This window comes from Odontesthes bonariensis, chromosome 6 (genome assembly GCF_027942865.1).
Source record: "Odontesthes bonariensis isolate fOdoBon6 chromosome 6, fOdoBon6.hap1, whole genome shotgun sequence".
Classification (NCBI taxonomy): Eukaryota; Metazoa; Chordata; class Actinopteri; order Atheriniformes; family Atherinopsidae; genus Odontesthes; species Odontesthes bonariensis.
Window position 1 is genome coordinate 15,902,578 of NC_134511.1, and position 16,143 is coordinate 15,918,720.

Sequence of the window (16,143 nt, forward strand, 5' to 3'; positions counted from 1 at the left end):
GGTAGGAAAAGTCCTTAGAATGATTTTGGATGTTTGTTTTGTCTTTGATTACTCTGTTTAGCTCCTTAAGATATGAAATCATATTACATCTGATCGGAATAACCTGAAGAAGTGTTGAAGATATTAACTAAAAGCAAAGATTTCAATGTGATACAAATGAAAGCCTGCCTGCTGGTATGAACAGTATACATATATATATATATATGTATATATACACACACATTAGTGGTAATTACTGCTCTGTTTGCCACTACATATTCTTAAGGGAAATACAACAATGTGTTTGAGGGATTTATCATCACGTGCATATCTGCATCTTGTAAACTATGTTCAGAAGTCTTGCTTGAACATTTTCTTTATTCACAAGATCATGAGTGAATAATCTCATGACCATGAGATAACAAAGCTCATTTTGTTGTGAAGAAAACCAACGGGTTTCCTCTACTTGGTAACAGACATCAGCAGGGCTAAATCTTGACAACTAATTCATGCTGAAAATGTCAAGTGGTGAACAGAGATGTCCTCAGCAGCTGCAGCTGCTTTATTTCAGTTGGTCAGTCTTTCATCTTTGCTCACTATAAGAAGATATTGTCTGCTAATAACAGCATAACTGCAAAACTATCCGACCAGTTAAGTTGATTTAATGCTAACATGCTTAGATATATATGTCTACTTCACAATCATCAACTTCTTAACGTTAGATCAAATGGGGAACAAGGCTGCAGACTTTTAATGTTGCTTTTATTTTCACATGCGGAAAACAACGCATGTCATGTGTGTTTTTATTTGAGTCTGTGTTGGCAGATGGTGGAGGGCAGGTGGGGCTGAAATTGTATCCTCAAAAGGGGGGTGAGGAGAAGCGGAGGGAGTCGCACAGCAGTGCTAGTGTGTCCACTGATAGCACAAGGTCAGTATATGCGGCCCCGTGTTTCTGAATGTTTGGTTTTGAGAGTGGACTGGATTTGTTCTAACCTCTTTCCCAGCATGTGTTTCCATGTTTTGCTGTTCTCCTTAAGGTTGGCTTTTCTCCAGGAAAACAAGACATTTGAACATTTGCATGGGAAATCAGATGAGCGGGCAAAATAATTTCCCTTTCTGTGGATTATGATTTTTGAGCTTTCAAAAAGCTCAAAGCAACTAATAACAAACTAATAAGTGGCAAAGGTTAACATGCGTCTGCCTGCCTTGAGCCTAAAGGAGTTCTTACGCTGCTATTTTGAATCTGCCAGCTTCCCGTTGGTGACAGCAGAGCGACGCTGTGTGCTGTAAAAACACGCGAAAGCTGTGTCGTGTGTCAGCATAGGGTATTATATGTTATACTTTATACAGAACGGTTGGTAGATAGTGATACTTATTTTTCTATGGTGTGTTAGAGGGAAAACATGGAATGGTTTAATCTAATAATTTCTGCTCTGATTTTAGAGGTGTACATGTTAAATGACAGAGAAGTAAATGTAGTGTAATATAGGGAGCTTTGGTTTGGGGTTACTGTAGGTCACATGCTTCAGAAGAGTCTAAAACCATATTACAGATTTCTGATCTGTCTGTGACCTGACTGTCAATGACCCTCAGCATGCAAGCCGTTCAACTGAAGAATGTCAACAGAAGAATAAAATTAGGGCTTTTGAATGGCCAAGTCTTAATCTCAGCCTTGATTAAACAGAAATGTAGTGGAGGGACCTGAAGCGAACAGTTCATGTGGGGAAATCCACCGTCATCCCAGAACTGAAGCTGTTTTGTATCAAGGAACGGACAAAAATTCCTCCAAACTGATGTGAAAGACTGATCAACAGTTACAGAAGTTTAATTTTAGTTGTTACTGTACGGTGGGCATCACACCAGATGAAAGCAAGGGCCGACATAAATTCATACTTTCTCCACTCATAGATATATACAGTACTATTGGATCATTTTCCTCAAAGAAATGACCAAGAATGATATCTTTGGCTAACGTTTGTAACAGTGTCCTCTTTATTTACTTTAATGATTTAATCTGATTATATCTTCAATCATCTTCATGCACTTAAACATTTAAATCCTTTAAACCTGTTAGCTTTACCTTTTGGGAAGTAGTTAATGTCTATAAAGATCAGTATTTTCCTTCAATGTGGCTGTGGTACCTCTATGAGTAAAAACGTTGTTCTCTAAGCCTCAGGTGTAGAGTACGGTTTATCAGGAAAATATTGCTTTGGAGGGGAAGCCCTAATGCACTTATGTCTGTTCCATTAAGCTACTTTTCTGTTTTTTAGTTTGGTTATAATGGAAAACAAGGTTTAAGATTATCAGTCTAAGTTTCCTGGAAAAGCTTTGAGGTGCTCATGCTTTTTACCTGATATACACAGTTTTATATATACTGCAAAAGTACAAAGTTAAGAGCTACAGAGTTTGATTAATGGTATATATGCCAGGTTGAAATTATTCTGAATTATCCATAAATTGGTTGTATATAAATATATATTCCGAATATGGTGAGGCAATATTTGACTTGTTCTCATATTTCGTCTATCTGTTGTTAATTTCACATTTCCTTCCCCTCTGCACAGCAAAGATGCGGCCGACTGCAACAGCTGTGCTGTGTCTGTCTCTTCTTTTGATTCATCTCGATCGCTCACTGGCAGCCAAAAGAGGAAAAGGAGGGTCTGGAGGAATTCTAAATCTTTTTAAGAAGCCTCCCAAAACAAAAACTAATCTGGACACCAAGTCTAAAGAGTCAATCCTCAAAAAGGCTAAACAGCCTACACAGTTCAACCGAGGGGGCTACCCTCAGCAACCAGCAGGAGGATACCCACAATATCCTGCTAGACCAGGGGGGTACCCCAACCAAGGGGGCTACCCTCAGCAACCAGCAGGAGGATACCCACAATATCCAGCTAGACCAGGGGGGTACCCCAACCAAGGGGGCTACCCTCAGCAACCAGCAGGAGGATACCCACAATATCCAGCTAGACCAGGGGGGTACCCCAACCAAGGGGGCTACCCTCAGTATCCAGGGTATCCAGCCGGTGGTCATCCCGCGCAAGGCTACCCATATGGAGGAGGTTTTGGCAGTTATGGAAATTATCCAGGTAGTAACATAAACTACAACCCATCCAACAGAATCTTGAGCCCTCATTATGGTGGCAGCTTTGGATACGGGGGCCATGGAGGCGGGGGTGGTTCTCCCTACTCACACTCAGTTCAAGCAATGGGATTTGCTCCCTCTGATAAATCCAGAGGGTTCGGGCGTGGTGCAGTAATGGCAGCCGCTGGAGGCGCTGTGGCAGGAATGGCCCTGGGCTATGGATTGGGAAGATTCCCACATCCTAATTTCCATTTCCACAGCCCCCAGGAGGAGTACTTCTACAACCACTACATGTACAGGAAATATGGCACAAAGTCTACTGATAGCAATGACTACAGCAGAGACTACCAGTTTAGTCAAACACCTGAGACGTTTCAACAATATATGGACTCATGCCTGAAGAGAACAGACCTGCTGCCTCAGGAGAATCGAAAGTCAAGCAACAAACCAGCACCCACCACAACTACAACTGCTGCAAATGTCACTGTAACTACCACAACTGCAGCTGCACATGTCACTGGCATTAGCAACAACACGACAAGCAACAGCACTGCAGCAGAAAACTCTTCAACCACTTCACCCTCAACTCCCCATTCTCTGAATAAGAGTGAGGTCAATCCTGCACCTCCAGCAGCCTCACGAGTCCTCCAAAATGACGATGGTGATGATGATACAGTTAGTATTGTGGAAATTGGTTACCCGGCATTGATAGCACAGTTGAAGGTCAAAAGATGTATCGAACTTTACACAGTCTACTCTGAAAAGTACCTAAAGAAAAAGATTGCTCCCACTGCCAGCAGTCGGGGGCAGGGAATGGAGACGGGCTTGAGGGGCCTTTTGTCCGTGATCACCAGCGCGACACTGGTGCTACTGAGCAGCAACATGTTGATGCTTCTGGACTGAGGCCTTCATTAGCTCTGAGGTGATGGAGAAATATAGAGATAAGCAGAGTGTCACTGCTAGACGGACTCCTATGAGCTTTTGCCCAGATATTTAAAATCCCAGAAGGACACGATAAACATGAACTAAGCTCTAGAAAGATGTTTAAAAACCTCACTTCCAAAAGTATTGTAATTATATGTAAATTGTTAATGAAACAGAATGCAATTTCAACTGAAAATATGTCAAAGAAAAAAACGTGAAATTGTCTCTTACAAAAGTCAAGATTGTCTGTGTTGGGCTCAGGAATGCTTCAGAAAACCACTGTCAGTGATCAAAGTTCATCACTTTACTTCAAAATCCAGCAAAAAGTCTGCTGTGGGGAGGAACACTCTCGTTTGTTATCAGTACTCGGTTCAAAATACTACTATCTGTGATAGTACTGAGGTACATTAGTAAACGTGATACGGCTGACTTGAAACAAAACACCTGAAATCCTAATATCAGTCAATAACAGGAATACGTATCTCTTTCAGAAGAGTGTGCTAAAAGAGGAAACTTTGCAACACAGTGGTAAACACGCTGCTCTATAAACTTTCTTTTTTCAAACATGTTGCTGATATTGAATTCAAAGTGAGGAAGTTTTTTTTTTTTATAGTGTCCTAACTGGTTAAAAAATGGGGTTGTGTCGTGTTTTAGTGTTTTTCATTAGATGCCATCATCCTGTCAGTTATCTTTATCAAAATGACCTAATCTTACATGATAACATGTCAGCGTAGTGACATTAGCATGTAGCTGAAACAACCAAAAGTGACATAAATAGATGGTTTATACGCTCAGTAAAAGAACCATTGTGAGACAAAGACAGCTTCAGACTTGGACTCTTGCTGGTGCAAGCAGTGTTACTGATATGGAAATATACGATTATTATTGTAAGGAGCTTACTATACCCCAATGTATTGCTTATTATTGGCTTCTTTGATTTTTGGCATTAATGTGAGGTTTCAATCCAGCCATGATTGCCTTTCGTTTGTGAAAAAATATATGATATGCGTATAGTTCACTGAATAATTTGTCACTTGCAGTTTCCATCAACTCAGTGAATGCATTGATGCAAAAAGAAAAGCTCTTAATAGCACCCGCAACTGCTCATTTCCTCTCCCACAGCTTTCTCTAAGCATCACAAAAACATGATGCAGCTAGAATACTGCTCAGAGCTTTTTTCCTTTGCTTAGTGTCTCTGATGAATCCACCTCATATCAGCAGATCTCCTTTTAGAGTCAACCATACAAATGAATAATTACATGAAACAGTTTTAATCAAAGTAAGCTTTGGTTTGTAATGATTTAATTTTTACGGGTCTTCGTCTGTGGCCAAATCTAAAGTAAATATTCAGCTTGTAGCAGAGGTAATACTGGGTTTTCCCAAACTAGCATTATGACTGAGGTGCTGGAGCCTTGGGGCGATCTTGTGATTTTTGAAAAAATTTGAATTAAAAATAAAAAATGTACCCACAATAGCCACATAGTAAAAGTCCAGTTTATCCACCCCTCGTTTCTTTCATGTGACTTTCATGTCATCTTTAAAACGGGAATTGACGAATAGTTTCCCAGACTCTTTAAAGGTCTTTTTAAAGTGTTTCTATCAAAATTGGCTGCTTTTTAGTCAGGTTCTTGTACCCAAACATCTTTGAGAAATGTTTTTTTCCCCCTGTATAACCACTTAACACTGACCTGTGAAATCAAATCAAATTTATTTATATAGCACATTTCATGTACAAACAGTTCAAAGTGCTTTACATAAAATAAAAGCATTGCAGCAGGGAGTGTAAGAAGCATTAAAAATACATAAAATAATATAAAGAGAAACAAATAAAATAATTTAAATGAATTTAAAAACAAGCAACAGTCTAGATAAGTTAAAAGATATTTCATGCATAGAAACATGAGAACAGAAATGTCTTTAACCTGGATTTAAAAATGTCTACATTTGGTGAGAGTTTAATCTCCACTGGCAGTTTGTTCTAGCCTGGGCGAAAGCCGACTGTTGACTCTGTCAAACAGTCTGGGAAAACCCAAGAGGAATCCGTTTCCATGGAGGGCGGGACCTTACCCAGCAACTTAAATTCATTGGAGTAACGGAGTTCCCTTAACCAATCATAATGTTTAGAAATGACGTTGGTTATGCGCCGAGGTTCATGCTTACTCTCGCGAGGCTCTAGCTCGCGAATCACGCTTCCCACATCCGCTTTCATTATACCGGTACCATTTGATAAATCAAACTTTTCCCAAAGCCAGTTGGAAGGAGAGCTTCGACATCCTTGCCACTAACAATATTGAAGAGGCATTCCTCTTGCTCTCGTTTTAATTGTGTAATGCTCTCCAGAGTTGAGACAACTTCATGGATAGCTTCTAGCGTTCTTCCGTCGCCATGTTTATTTCCGCTGCGGTTGAACTACAATTATATGGACTACAATGGACTCCGCGCGTGAGTTCTGCGTCACCACTCGCAACTGTTTGCTGATTGGCAAAACACTGAGCGAACCGAGGTAGGGGGATTTGGCCAGACTATGTGCGGAGCCAAAATCTTTGGGCGGAAGTACGTAGGATGGCGTCGCCAGGCTAAGTTTGTTCCACTTGTTTGCAGCATAACAGCTAAATGCTGCTTCTCCATGTTTAGTCTGGACTCTGGACTGGACCAGCTGACCTGAGTCCTTGGATCTAAGAGCTCTGCTGGGTTTATATTCTCTGAACATATCACAGATGTAAACCATCAGCAGGCTTTTAAAATCTATTCTGTGACTGACTGGAAGCCAGTGTAAAGATATTAAAACTGGTGTGATGTGTTCAGATCTCTTAGTCCGGGTTAAAACTCCAGCAGCAGCGTTCTGGATGAGCTGCAGATGTTTAATGCTCTTTTTGGGAAGTCCAGTTAAAAGAGCATTACAGTAATCGAGTCTACTGGAGATGAATGCATGGATGAGTTTCTCCTGGTCTTTTTGGTTGAGGAAACCTTTAATTCTGTTGATGTTTCTGAGGTGGTAAAAAGCTGACTTGGTGACAGCTTTGATGTGGCTGCTGAAAGTCAGATCTGAGTCTATCAACACTCCGAGGTTACCAACTTGGTCAGTGATTATAAGGTCCCGAGTCTCAAGATATTTACCAACGCTGACCCTCTTCTCTTTGCTACCAAACAGAATGATCTCAGTTTTGTCTTCATGTAATTGTAGAAAATTCTCTCTCATCCAGGTGTTTACTTCCTCCAGACACTGACACAGTACGTCTGCTGGGCTGCAGTCGTCCGTTGACAGAGACACATAAAGTTGTGTATCGTCTGCATAACTGTGATAATTGATGTTAAAGTTCTGCACCAAAAAGATGATCCCCAAAGAGCTATTCGTTGAAAACTCGGTATAGCTCAGCGTGGTGTGCAGTGTGTTAGAAGAATTACAGGAAACCGAGCAAGTGTGGGACAAAAGAAGTGACAGAGCTAACAAAACTATCTCCAATAGATGAATAATATCTGAAAGTGATGTCCTTAAGAAAGAAAAAGGCCTGATGCAGGACCTGAGAGATCCATCAGTTGATCATCTCTCTACCAAATGACACAAGAACTGGACTTAAAATCAGTGGCAACAGGTTTTATGGGGGGATGAATCCCCCCCAGAGCTCGGACCTCAATATTATTGAAGCAGTTTGGGATCATCTTGACGGAGAACGGAACAAAAGACAGCCGACATCCAAAGAGGAGCTTTGGGATGTCCTTCAAGAAGCCTGGAGAACTATTCCTGAAGACTACTTACAGAAATGACAGAAAGCTTGTCTAAGAGAGTTCAGGCTGTGTTGAAAAATAAAGGTGCTCAGACCATATATTGACTTTCAAGCTTGTTAGAGTTGCAAAATCTCTGCTTTTGTATTTCTGTTCATAATCTTACGTTTCAATAAATTGCTGCACCCATTTAACATTTTTCTGGCAGTAAATGAGAAACGATGCATGCCTAAGGACTTGTACATAGTTTTGTATACTGCTGGACGTTTAATGAGTAAGTAAAAAACACATTTAAATGTAATATAACCTTAACAAAAAAAATGATTTGGATGATAGAATATATGGTTCTGTTCTGAATGAGGAGGATTTAAAAGTGTTTCATTGTATTTCATGGATACGGTAAAATGGAAGTCACACAGCAGTGTGTCTGTTTGTAGAAAATAACACGAGTAAAGCCCGCTTAACGTTCCCCTCATGGTACCACTGTTTGTGTGTTGTGATTTTCCACATCAAACATGCATGATCACATGGCTCGAGCAGCAGGGAAATGAGTCAAATCAAGCCCCGCCCCAGTCCTCTGTTTCCAGGCGACCGACATCTCGGCTTTACGTCAGTCAAGCAGCGGTGTTCAGACGGTGGAAACGTTTCCATCAACTCCGAGGAGGTAAACAGCCACCTGGAGGCTCTCAGAGACAAAATAAGGCGAAAAGTGGACAACCGAGCAGCCATTACTCAAGGTAAGGTTGAATTCAACGTGGCCGCATCTTTTTATCTGGCAAATAAAACGCACTCTGTTTAGTCCTCGAGCGATCACCTCTTTACCATTAAAAAGGAATGAATATGACCTCCGCGTGTGTAATGTAACAGTTACCTGGTATGCGCCATCTTCTAATTGAATGCAAGTTTTGTAGCGGTCATACATTGAAGCCCTGTGAATAATAGGTTACCCTATTACCACCAGAGAGCTATTATGAATATAAAGGCAATCTTTAGAGCTGCTTTTTATTTTTCCGTTTTTCATTATTAATCTTATTCAGATCAAGGGGTGATGCATCAAATGTGCATCAGTATTCTCACAAGACCTCCCGGGCTGTGTTAGGGTGAACTGTTGATGCCACACCTAGCCTTTGCTGCTTTGACTGGTTTTCCTTCAGAGGGGAGAGTCAGTCATGTAAAGGCCAGATCCCGGCCTTATGTCCTAATGTTTTTTTCATGAGATCATAGGTTGATATTTACCTGACAAGTCAGCTTTGACCTTCTTGAGATTGGAGTGGTTCAAGTGTACATTCATCAGCTCCTGGGCAAAGATCTGCGGCCACATCAGGACTAAAACATAAATTCGCAGATGGTTTCTTTTCTGATGATGTTTCTGTGGACACTGCCTTGTTTTTAACGGCCACATCTGCTTGACAGCAAACATTGAAACGGAGCCCTTCATAGACCAACAGATTACACCAGGGGTCTTCAACGTTTTTCAGGCCAGGGACCCCCAAACTGATGGAGACTTGGAGCAGGGACCCCCCTACTATTTATATGGCATACAATTGTGTTTTATATTTAACGGGGCCTAGTGCCGTGTATAAACATAGCTACTCTGTTATTGTACATTCAATACTAAGCTATTCAAATAATACACAGGTTAATATATTCATGTTTTTATTTTAAACATGTGCAAGGCACAGGGTGGCCGTGCCACTGCCATTTATAAACAAACATCTTGCATACAACACTGAGCTATTCAAATAATCCACAGATTTTAACTTTAAACATGCATGTAGATGGGACAATGAATCCTCAAACCATCTGTGGATGGCACACGTTTGCACACAATTTGTGAGAAAAAAACTGTCTGAAAAAAAAAAAATTTTTTTTTTTTTTTTTTTTAAATGTTAAAAATCGTCTAATCAACCAAAGATTTCGCGACCCCCCTGCAGTACCTCCGGACCCCCTGTTGAAGACCTCTGGATTACACTATGGAAACACCTCCTGACTGACCCACAGCCAACAGCTTTTTCACTTTTCTTAGTATTTCAAATATTGACATCAATGCAACGCATTGTGCCTCAAAGGCGTAGCGTTGTTGTGGACATGACCACCAACACCTTTCATAATTACAGACCAAGGAGGAAAAATAAGTTAGAAAAAAAAAAAGAGATTTTGCTGGATATATGGATGATTGAATCAGTATTTCAGCAAGTCAGTTTGTGTTTTCATATGTTGCTTCGGCTCTGGGATATGATGATGGCCATGAGATAAGTGATTTAACAGGGTAAATATTTGCCTGAAAGTCCTTACTTATGAATATCAAAAGGATGAAAATGATTGCTGCTTTGAAAAATATTGCAAAAATATTGATTTATATAATTGAACCATACACTCATGATGCATTTTGTGTTTTCTCTCATAAACAATATGCATTAGTAAACTGCAAAAAAAAAAAAAAAAAAAAAAAAAAAATCTGCCAAATCCAGTCCTGGTTATTGATTTACAGGCCAGGCACTCAGACACAGGCGCCTGAGCAATGGAACAAGTGGAGAAAAAGCCTCTGCATAATTCAATCACAGGGAGCAAAGTTCTTGTTCTGCCGCCACCATTTTGTCTCCACCCAGTGAGCACCAACCAGGATTGATAATTGAAGAGCAAGTAATGTCTGCTCTCCATGGCATATTTTAACCCCCTTTTCAGCAAGCTAAAATGTGGCTGCCACTTCAACGTGTTGCAAACACCAAATTGTTCCATTTTCAGAATCAGGCAAAGTGTGTCAGGGTTAGTGGTGAAGTGAGGACCCAAATGCTGACACAGATTCAGACAGGAGGCTGTAGAAGAAGTTGACTTGATTTGATATATTTTGAAGCTGTGCCAAAAAGCGCCGCCGAGCCGGAACACTGTGAACCTGAACTGATAAAACAAAAGCCTAAGGAGCAACCAAACCTGACTGACCAAGACCCGAAAACAAGGTGGTAACAGCGAGGCTCTGACAATGACTGTGAGAAAACAGGAAGCCTAAATACTGTGGGTGAGCTGATTCATGACTGGTAGCAGCTGAGGATAATGGACAAGTGGCAGGTGTGGCAGTGCAGCTATTGACCAGAACGGGAAGGAATTGAGAAAAACTATTGGAGGAAAAGAGAAACAAGTAGATTCCTTTGAGTCCCAGTAAAAAACACTTCCAGTGGGTTGTTTGGCGCGACCTTCAAGTTCCAGTTCAGGTCAAACGGATATCCGTCTTCTCAGAATTTTATATTTTCATTACCTTAAAATCTAACTTTTATTTACAGAAGATGCAGGTCCTTTCGCTGTTATGGAACAAAATTCCTCATACTAGACTTTAAATTGCCCAAAAATAGTTTGAAGAAAATGTGGAGCTTTTTTTTTTCTCTTAATTCAATATTAACAATATTAAATGTGTATCTCTCCAAGTTTGCCCCACCACGTAATGAAATAACCTGCCACCCATGCATCCAGAGTAATGCATAGCTGCTTTTTGCTGTTTTGGCTAATTACAATACTATCAAGGTCCAAAGTGAACAATGTTATTTCAGCTCAACCTTACAGCCAACAGTTTTGTGTTGAAACATTATGGCGAATTGGGTGGGCAAAGCTGCACGATACAAAATTGTATTGATGCTCCGAGTAAATGCTTGGCTTAACAGAAGTTCATGGAATACATGACTAAACAACGCCACACAGCAGCCCATACGTTTTTTTTTAATTGTAAAATGATGCTTTCCAAGTATTATTAACACATATTTTAACCTGTCTCCTTCCTTACAGGGTGAAGATGATGCTGTATGCCCCATCTGTGCTGTGTTTGTCACTTCTTTTGTTTCATACCCCTTTTTTACTTGCTAAGAAAGGGGGGTTCGGTAAAGGCTTCAATACAAAAAAGGTCCCTACATCCAACCGAGGTAACACCCACACCAATACAGGCAGCAAGGGCTCCAGCTCTCAAGGTGGATATCCCAAACAGCCCACACAAAATAACCAAGGAGGCAATAAAGGCTACCCCAGGCAGCAGGGTGGAGGTGGCTACTATAACCAGTATCCTGGAAGAGGGTCCCCATACGGAGGAGGTTATGGTAGCTATGGTGGTTACCCAGGTGGATACATCAACAATAACCCAAACAACAAAGTCTTGAGCCCTCGCTATGGTGGTTCCTTTGGTTATGGGGGCTATGGTACCAGGGGTGGATCTCCATTTTCCCAATCGGTCCAGGCAATGGGGGTGTATCCCAACGCCCAATCCAGAGGGTTCGGGCGCAGTGCAGTAATGGCAGCAGCTGGAGGGGCTGTAGTAGGAATGGCAGTGGGCTATGGGTTAGGAAGGTTCCCGCGTCCTAATTTCCACTTCCGCAACCCCCAGGAGGAATACTACTACAACAACTACATGTACAAGAAATATGGTACTCAGTCCTCTGACACTAACGACTACAGTAGAGACTATCGCTTCAGCCCAGCCCCTCAGACCTATGAAAACTACATGAACTCCTGCATGAAGAGGACAGACGTCCTGCCTGCAGACAGTCAGAAGCCAAGAGACAAACCAGCCAGTTCCACAACTACAGCTAAGACCACTAACTCTGATACAGTCCCCTCATCTTCAGACAGTGACACAGGCAGCAACTCAACAAAGAACGACAGTGCAGAGGCAACCTCGTTGATTTCTGCACCTTCAACGCCGCAGCCTTTAAATCTTTCTGCAGCAGGTGCTGTGCCACCAGCTTCACAGACCATTAGCAGCGCTGAAGATGACGATACAGTCAGCATTGTGGAAATCGGCTACCCGGCTCTGATCGAGCAGCTGAAGGCCAGGAGATGCGTGGAGTTGTACATGGTTTACTCGGAAAAGTACTTGGTGAGACAGACTGGAGAGGCTCAAGGACTGAAGATGGGTTTCCAGGGGCTTTTAGCTGTGGTTTTCAGTACTATATTGACGGTAATTAATAGCAACATCCTAACGTTACTCCATTAAAGTCTTGATTTGCAGGGGAAGTGGCCGGGAATGTGCCACTGGAAAGAAAATGTGAAATGTTGATGGGAAATAATTTGGGAGAAATCTCTTACTGCTAATGCTCCTTTTAAAGTTCTAACACAGTTTCACACACAGAATCGGAAAATCTTTTAGTGACTTTTCAATTTAATTTTCATAACCAGGGGCAGTCCAGTGAATTATTGTGATATTAGAAAGAAAACCGTAACTCAGCCTCTAATATTTTGGTCATTACATAGCACACAACATAGGTTGGCATTCGCTGTCAGATGACAGGGAGAAGCAGAAGTCCAATTGTTAGCTTTTTATCTTAAACGTGCAATAATGCATCACAGTTTAGTACTGTACTGGCACCGCTTAAGTTATAGTAAACTGTTTGGGTCAGAAAGGCTGAGTACACTGCAGGCACCAATTTCTAAAAGAGAAAATAATGACCTTCATGGTATATTATTATATTCCTAAGCAACTGCGGACATACGTCCTGTGACAGCCACCAGGAAACAGTGTGACGCTACATTCAGGCAAACAGCTGCCATTTTTATTTTATTAATTTATTTTTGCAAAAATTTACTCAGAATTCCCTTTTTTATTTAATACTGACTATTAACATTAAAGTTGGGAGACACAGTGGACCACACGCACAGAACTGTGTATTAAAGGTCCGGAAGAACACAAAGAGAAACGATCGATAACGGTACACATACATTCACTATACACCTGTAACCTTTTCTCATGATTACAGGGAATTCAAGGCCTCTTAAGTCCATTTACTGTAAATCTACTTATTTTATAACAGTAGACATTCTGAGTCTATTCTAATTTATGTTCAAAGGAAAAAAGAAGGGGTGACTTTGGTCTTTGTCTTTTTGTCTCCATATGAGAAGCATTTCATAGGGTTGGCTTGCGCCTGTGGGGCGAGCTTCAGGGTGAAGGCCTGTAAATAAACTGCTTTGGAATAAGGGACGTTTTTCAAGTGCGAGGCGACTGCTTTAACTGTGTGGCCGTTCAAAGAATTGGAAAGCAGCGGGTAATGTTCTGAAATGATCAGGTGTTGCAGGGCTCTTACTTGTCCGTTGATCTATACTGTTATATCAGTGATGTAGACAAATATTCAATGTAAGCATTATTATTTGCAACAGATAATATTTACTCATGTATTCACAACTTAAAAAACATAAGCGGACTGTTATCATATCCAGATCTCACATAGAAATGATTATCTCTCTTTGTCATTGTTTGAATAAGGCAACTGTGAGCGTGCCGTTGTCCTCATACTCCTTAATTCCTTTACGTTGGACTAGTGGTCCATTCAGAGTGTTTTTTCTCTCTTTTTCTGGCATTTCTCCTCATGTCCCACCTTTTCTTTGTAGTGTGTGTTGGATCTTTTCCTGATCTTTTTCTCCACTTGCCTCTCTTTTTCCTGCCCTCCACTGTTTTGCCTCTTTTCTCCACTTGCTGGAGTAGTTTGAGATCACAGAAGTGCTCTTAAAGTGTAACATCTCGCATGTGCGAACCCATCTGAATGTTATCCCCCACTGTCAGCTGTGTTTATGTGCAGTGCGCTACATTCATACTGGTACAAGAATGTTTCCAGTCATAGAAGCTGATTACGCTCTAAAGGCACTCTCTGGAGTTTTTGCTGCAAACAAACTATTCATTTTCTTTCTTTCTTTTTTACAATACATTTGATGGACATATGCCAAAATATTTGGTCATGGCATGGTCATTGTTCCATTGAGCATGCTCTATACCAAATAAGATGTTGCAGCTATCTGGGCAGTGAGCAAGTAAATGTAAATTCTAATTTGATAGAAATATTAGTTGTGTTCCACCACTGTTTTTCTGTGCAGCTGAGAAGAATGAATTATTCCATCTCGACGCCTTCTCCATCTTTCTCTCTCAGATGTCACAGTGACCGAGTCTTTCTTTCATGCTTTTTGCTACATCTGAAATATTTGCTTCAGTTTTTTGCTCGTCAGTTTTATGGAAACACAAACCACTTTATGTAACGGGGCAGAGCTTCATGTGTTGCTTGACAGAGGGCGTACCTGATGTTTTTTTCGAGTCAGCATTGTAACAAATGAAAAAAAATTGGACATTGTTGCTCGCTGTCAAAAGTGAAGCACATGTGGAAGTCCACATAAGTTCCACTGATGGCTGCTGGCTCCTGCAGACCTCTGGCGTGAACAGACTCACAGAACATCGACTTTTCACATGCTATACTAAGTACGGTGTCATGAATTAGACTGACTGTGTTCAGAGAACTGATGGTTCCACAATTAACTAATTAGACATTAGATATTGGTAAAAATATCTCCAGCTGCACCAAATAATGATCACTTATTGTTTCAAGAAGAGCAATTCGGTGATGGTCATACGCCAAATCAAGGCTTCAGAACAGCATTCCACAGTCAACGGCTGACATCATTATGATTCCTTCCTTTTCTTATATATAACTATGCTTATGTCTATGCTTTGTTCTTGCAGTTTGCAAGAACAAACTTTCCACAGCAGAAAATTCAAAGGAATACAAAGTAAAATACCCAGAACTCATTTCAATACTGTATGACTTTCCATTGGAATGTCTACACACACATTCATGTGAGCTCTGCCCATTCCTTCTGAAAGTTTGTTTAAAAAAAAAAAAAAAAACCCTCCTCTGTGCGTCTTTGATGTGTCTGCATGTAGTCGAAATGATCTTGGGTCTGGTCTTAAATGTATTTGAAAAGGCCCATGTCTCAATAATCCTAAACCCACAGGACTACGTCCTGAATAGGTGAATTTAGACATTTTACACCTCTGCATACTGGATACCGTGGGTATGGGGAAAAAGTTCAGGATTTGTGTGACTGTCATTGTCGATGTTGCAACATTAACAGTGTGGTTAAACTGTGACCTATTTGAAGAGGTCAACAGTTTTATCAACCCATCCGTCCTTATATGCTATCATGGTAAGAAAATATCTTTGGGTTGTAACAAGTTGTTGATACAAATGACCGACTGAGTTGTTTCCTATCGGAGGACATATTTACTGTACTTATGGATGTTCTGCTGACTACTGGGGATTGTTTTGCACTTTTTGCTTGTCTGATAAATTTGTCTAATAAACTTTACTAACCCACCTTTGAGTATATTTGCTTTTATTACACAATGAGTTAAATCTTGAATTTGGTTTAACATTTGCAGCGAAAACCGGCGATGAAATAGTCAATCGGTGAATGTTTTTTTTAGTTTTCGCATGAATTATACCACGAACAACAATAATAATAATAATAATAATAAAGCTTTTCATGATCAAATAGAAACCACAAGATTTTATATAATGTAGCATCTCTGGTATCCAAAATGTCTTGAATTTAGATACAAGGAGAGATTTATATGAAGGATGAAAATAATACGATGCTTAAAACTCATTTATGTGTGGATGTCTTTTGCCCTATACTGT

At 40.6% G+C, this 16,143-nt stretch overlaps 2 protein-coding genes across 2 annotated transcripts; both read left to right on the top strand.

Moving 5' to 3' along the window:
• The first annotated feature begins 832 nt into the window (after positions 1-832).
• Positions 833-5,459, top strand: LOC142382112 (uncharacterized). Its single transcript, XM_075467608.1, has 2 exons — positions 833-907; positions 2,544-5,459. Exon 2 carries the CDS (start codon positions 2,549-2,551, stop codon positions 3,962-3,964), a length of 1,416 nt encoding a protein of 471 aa, XP_075323723.1. The 5' UTR covers positions 833-907; positions 2,544-2,548; the 3' UTR covers positions 3,965-5,459.
• A 2,853-nt stretch (positions 5,460-8,312) lies between these two features.
• On the top strand, positions 8,313-15,814 carry LOC142382113 (uncharacterized). The gene is made up of 2 exons (XM_075467609.1): positions 8,313-8,445; positions 11,483-15,814. Exon 2 carries the CDS (start codon positions 11,490-11,492, stop codon positions 12,678-12,680), a length of 1,191 nt encoding a protein of 396 aa, XP_075323724.1. The 5' UTR covers positions 8,313-8,445; positions 11,483-11,489; the 3' UTR covers positions 12,681-15,814.
• Positions 15,815-16,143: the final 329 nt, after the last annotated feature.